The sequence below is a fragment of the Penaeus chinensis genome, chromosome 32 (assembly GCF_019202785.1).
Source record: "Penaeus chinensis breed Huanghai No. 1 chromosome 32, ASM1920278v2, whole genome shotgun sequence".
Classification (NCBI taxonomy): domain Eukaryota; kingdom Metazoa; phylum Arthropoda; class Malacostraca; order Decapoda; family Penaeidae; genus Penaeus; species Penaeus chinensis.
Genome location: NC_061850.1, coordinates 6,812,580 through 6,817,579, shown reverse-complemented (window position 1 = coordinate 6,817,579; position 5,000 = coordinate 6,812,580). Strand labels below are relative to the sequence as shown.

General features: G+C 43.1%; 1 protein-coding gene across 3 annotated transcripts in view; it reads right to left on the bottom strand.

Moving 5' to 3' along the window:
* Positions 1 to 3,365: 3,365 nt before the first annotated feature.
* Positions 3,366 to 5,000, bottom strand: part of LOC125042728 (basic salivary proline-rich protein 4-like) — a 5,023-nt gene continuing 3,388 nt past the window's right edge. For all 3 annotated transcript variants that reach the window (XM_047638564.1, XM_047638562.1, XM_047638563.1), the window contains one exon: positions 3,366 to 4,401. In XM_047638564.1, the coding sequence (XP_047494520.1) occupies positions 3,511 to 4,401 (891 nt within the window). In that variant the 3' untranslated portion in view covers positions 3,366 to 3,510. The remainder of the gene's footprint in view (positions 4,402 to 5,000) is intronic.

Here is a 5,000-nt window from a genome sequence, read left to right as displayed (position 1 = left end):
GCTGCTGCTTTTATAATTCTGACTTAACACAAAGGTTATATGCGTCCACTTTTTCTGCTTCAACACACACCTGGCCGATCTAATGCTGTCTTCGGAAGGAATTAAACGAGCACTGGCTGTGAAGACTTGTACACATCTTAGTCAGCAAGATACATCCAAAATGCCGTTACTGACACTGAAATTGCCTGAAAGAAGCTATGAAGCTCGGTCGCTGGTACACAAAATGGACTTCTTGGAGCTGGTAGAAATAAAGCGTTTGAAGGAGTGGAAACTCTCCCGAGGAAGGTGGTGGAATTGAATGATTCTCTGGTAAACGGCTTGGATTCATTCCGGGAAAGACGTGAAGAGATAGAGTGGGTGCCAGGAACTTCTGAGGCAAGAGAGACTATAGAGTAACTACAGGTATGCCAAGATAAAGAAAAAGGACCTTATGATATGACATCAGCCTGAGAGAAAGTAATCTTTTCTTCAAGAGAAAAAAAAAAATCGATGTGAAACTCATTGCCAATAGAGATAAGTTGCCTATCGCCTCACAAGAAGGTAAGGTAGTGAACTTACCAATGCAAGACAAATTGATGCAGCGATAAGAGTTGAAAATGTCCCTTGATTTCAGTAATGCGTTCATGAAGAAAAAAAAAAAAATTCTCGGCAGCCTTTATCGAGCTTATTTATGTCTTACTCGTTACACTCATTTCCCCCATCATTTACTCATGCTAATATCTTTCCAGGTGTTCATGAAGATCCTATGTCACATTGGCGTTAGATGGTCTTTTACTTTATGGGATGGAGCTAGTTGGCACTGAGGAAGGATTATCTGGAAACCTCGGTGATCTACTTAAATTCAAGCAAAAGTAAATGATTATGTTCACACATATACATCTCTGTGTGTGTGTGATTGTGTGTATATATACATATATATATACATATATACATATATGTGTGTGGGTGTGTGTCTGTGTGTTTTTGTGTATAAAAGTGTGTGTGTGTATATATATGTATATATATACATATATATATATGTATGTATGTATGTATATATGTGTGTATGTATATATATATATATAAGTTTGTATATGCATATATATATATATACATATATGTGTGTGTGTGTGTAAGTATGTATAAATAGCTCCCACGTGGCTAGCTCCAATATAAGTATGTATAAATAGCTTCCACGTGGCAAGCTCCAAGTGGTGTGCCTACGGTGGACCAAGCCCCCACGTCATCCACCAGTACTTAAGGCTCAGGATGACCCAGGTCAGAGAGAGTCCTACCGAGAGAGTCCTGCCGACCGCTGGAGGTCAGGCTGGCTCCAGCCGCGCTCCCCTGCGTAAGGCACTAAGCCTTACCAAGACTTATATCCGTGTGAATATCGGTGTTGCTTACGCTTCTCAATAAAAGAGGTTAAGCCAACCGTCCCTTTCACTACTCCTGCTAAACCATATGTTTAAGGTGTCATTTAAATACCCTTTACATAAGTGGTGGCAGGGTGGTAGTTGTGTCCTTTTGGCACACAACAATGTACTCACAGTCTCCGAAATCTGGTAGTCGCTCGGACCAGTCGCATCCATACACGCAAAAGTCTTCAGAACCTGTTGTGAGTACATATTTGGGCCATTTTTCCTTTCTTTTATCTTCCCCATAAATGTGTTAAGCTGTATGTGCAGTTACGCTCGCGCTGGTTTTGTTAGGTTAAAGTGCTAATTGACAGCAAATGGTATTTAGCGCGTTCATGATTTTACTGTTTTCATGAACATCATATCATTATTCTTTCTCACTACCTATTTTCCGTCTTGACCTGACCTCCTAGTGAAACATTTCAGTCACATCTGCTTGGGACAGCTGTGTGACCTGACCGCACTTTCACTCTGAGTGATTGACACGTGAAATGAATGTGAGAACCGCTGGCATTTCCTGTATATTGTTTTCGAGATTGTTACATTATAGGATAACGCTTAGCATCCGTTGCATGTTCATTGGTGACACGTTCTATCGGCGCTAGAGCGGAGCTTGTAACGCGAATTACTTACATTTTTATATAGCGCCAGGGATCTTCCCCTTATCATAGTGTCAGAATGCCTGATTACTTGGGGTTGCGTATTTGCCTAAAGATCCGCGCTCCGACGATAGTTCGGCAACTTTTTGAGCTGGATGTAGGACTAGGGCTTAAGCTAGAATCGTAATTCGCTTATTAATCACAACCCGCTCACTCCTTTGACGTCGCTGCCATGTTTGGGGTAAATCTCATCGATTTGTGATTCATGATAAATACCCGTAGGGCATTGCATGAGCGCCCATCACAGACTCGCAGATAGAGTGGATTATTAATATCTTCCCAGCTCGTTTCACTTCATGAAGTACGGCATTCTTTGGGTATAGACCCCCCCCCCCCCCCCCGTCAATGAAGTCTGTATGCGCAGCTTGACATGTTACCTCGGCAGAATTTTTTTTCCCCGAGAAGATTCGCTCGCGATATTTTTTCACGTCACCAGTCATTAGTGCGTCATTCTGTCGCATATCATTAAATGTTAAATTCAATGTAGTATTTGAAATAATTTTGTATTACTTCTATAGCTAGTTTATTGCATTTGTGTAAAATTAAAGTTAATTTCCGTCCCTTTCACTACTCCTGCTAAACCGTATGTTTAAGGTGTCATTTAAATACCCTTTACAGTGTGTGTGTGCGTGTGTGTGTGTGTGTGTGTGTGTGTGTGTGTGTGTGTGTGTGTGTGTGTGTGTGTGTGTGTGTGTGTGTGTGTGTGTGTGTGTGTGTGTTTGTCTGTGTGTATTGTATATGTATACATATATATATAAATACATTACATATATATATATTTTTTTTTATTGATTAACAAGATCAAATAATAGATAACGCTCTTGGTAATGTGTTATTACTAATGACTACATACCTTTCACCTTGACGAAGAACAAAAATCAAATGAGAACTGGAGATGTAAGTCAAGCCATCGAACACATATCATGATTGCGTTTTTCTTGTGATTCACTGTACTTTTGCGTTACATTGCTTGTGTTGTTCATTATTATCTAAACATATCGATCTCTGTGTATATACCTATTCACTGACAGTATTGCTTATTTATTTCGGTTTATTTCATTCTGCCTTCCTTTTCACAGGACTTTTCGGTGGGCATTTGGAATCAAAGTCAAAGAAAATAGTGGTCTTGTATTTAGTCACTTTTTTCTTTTTTTTCTTTCTTTTTTTCTTTTTTTCTCTCAAGAAGTGGAGGGTTTGTTTCATGCGTCAGTTATTCTGTTTGCTTTGTTATTAATGAAGTTTTTTTGCTACGTTTTCCTGTTAATGGGAGATGGGGATATAAGGGATGGAACATGAGAAGAAACTAGGGTTGTTTATGGAGATCTAGTTGTCTTTATAGACAAAGACAATAACCAGTGAAGAACATGAAATGGTATTCCTACATGTATACTTATCGCCACCAGGATGCAAGGAGATATGAATGAAAAGATCTTGATATGCAGTTACAGCCGATGCTACGCTCTTTGGCTTCCGAAGTGGTTCGTGTAGGCGTATCCTCCTCCGGGCAACGTGTAGTAGTGCAGGTCCGCGCCGCGCCCGGCCGAAGGATCCTCCCGAACGAAGAGCGCAGCGCTGGCCGACGTCGCGCGGTGGACGGGGGCCCTGAAGAAGGAGAAGGGGTCCAACGGGGTCTCCTCGGCGCTGGGGGCGGGTCTCCGGGTCGTTGGCTGGGCGGTCGTGGTGGTGGGTCTCCGGGTCGTTGATCTGGCCGTCGTCGTTGTCGCCCTGGCTGCGGCGGCGGGTCTGGTGGTCACGGGAATCCGTCGACTCGGAATCCTCACTTCGGGGATGCTTCCGAAGGAGACCTCTCTGGCCGGGATGGCGTCCTGCCCCGGGATGCTGATCTCCGGGATTATGATCTCGGGGATCTTGACCTCCGGTATGTGCACCTCCGGAATGGTGACGTCGGGAATGTCGGCGAAGAGGTCGGTGTAGTCGGGAAGCGCCACGTCGTCCGCCGCCTCGCTCAGGTCGAAGCCGCTCTCCGCCAGGGACCCGAACAGCAGCAGCGCTATCTCGATGTCGTCCAGCGCCTGCAGGTCGGCGGGGTCCAGCGGCCGCCCCTCGTCCTCCGCGCGGAACTCCATGGTCTTCCTCATGACCGGGATGAACACCTCCATTATCTCCTGGAAACGTTTGAGGTCCTTCACGCCGCCTGGGCCGCCCGTCACGTTGCGGAGGATGTCCGTGATGTTCGGCAGGAGTTCGAGGGCGATGTCCAGGAGTTCGTTCTGGGGTTGGTCGGTTGACGTCCCGAGGGTCTGGACTCCAAGGGCGTCGTACGTCTGCTGAGGCACCGGCGAGGCTGACGCAAGCGGAGCGAGGGTCGCCGCGCACACAAGGAACTGGAAGAGGGAGGGAGAGGTTAGTGGAGATTGCCTTCGTTCAAATACAATCAATTCGTTTTTTATTGGTCGTTGTATATTAATACATTTACATGGAATGGTCAAATAACCTCAGTTTCCACATTATATTGTGGATTTGATATTTACTTTATACTAATAAATCAAAATTTATAATTGAGGTCTACGTCTTACTGGCTACATTAGGATGATTTGATTTTAATAGGACATTCACGGACGATCTTCAGGTTTGCACCATAACCACAGAGTGCCTGCTGCATAAAAAAAGACATCATGTCGAGTTATGACATGAACAGATATATATTACCCTTTTTTTTATTTCGCTAAAGTACAAGAAAATGTAAATTATGTGCGAAGTATTTTATGGCTTTTAACAGTGTTTCCTTTTTCCTTCTATTTTTCCTATATAGGAAATCGGTGATTGCCTTCTACTGAGACACTGTATACTATTTTCATTTTCATAATTTTATATATTACTAGACCGTATCAATCTAAATATCTGTCTATGCATGCAAACATATATATATATATATATATATATATATATATATATATATATATATATGCACATACATTCATAC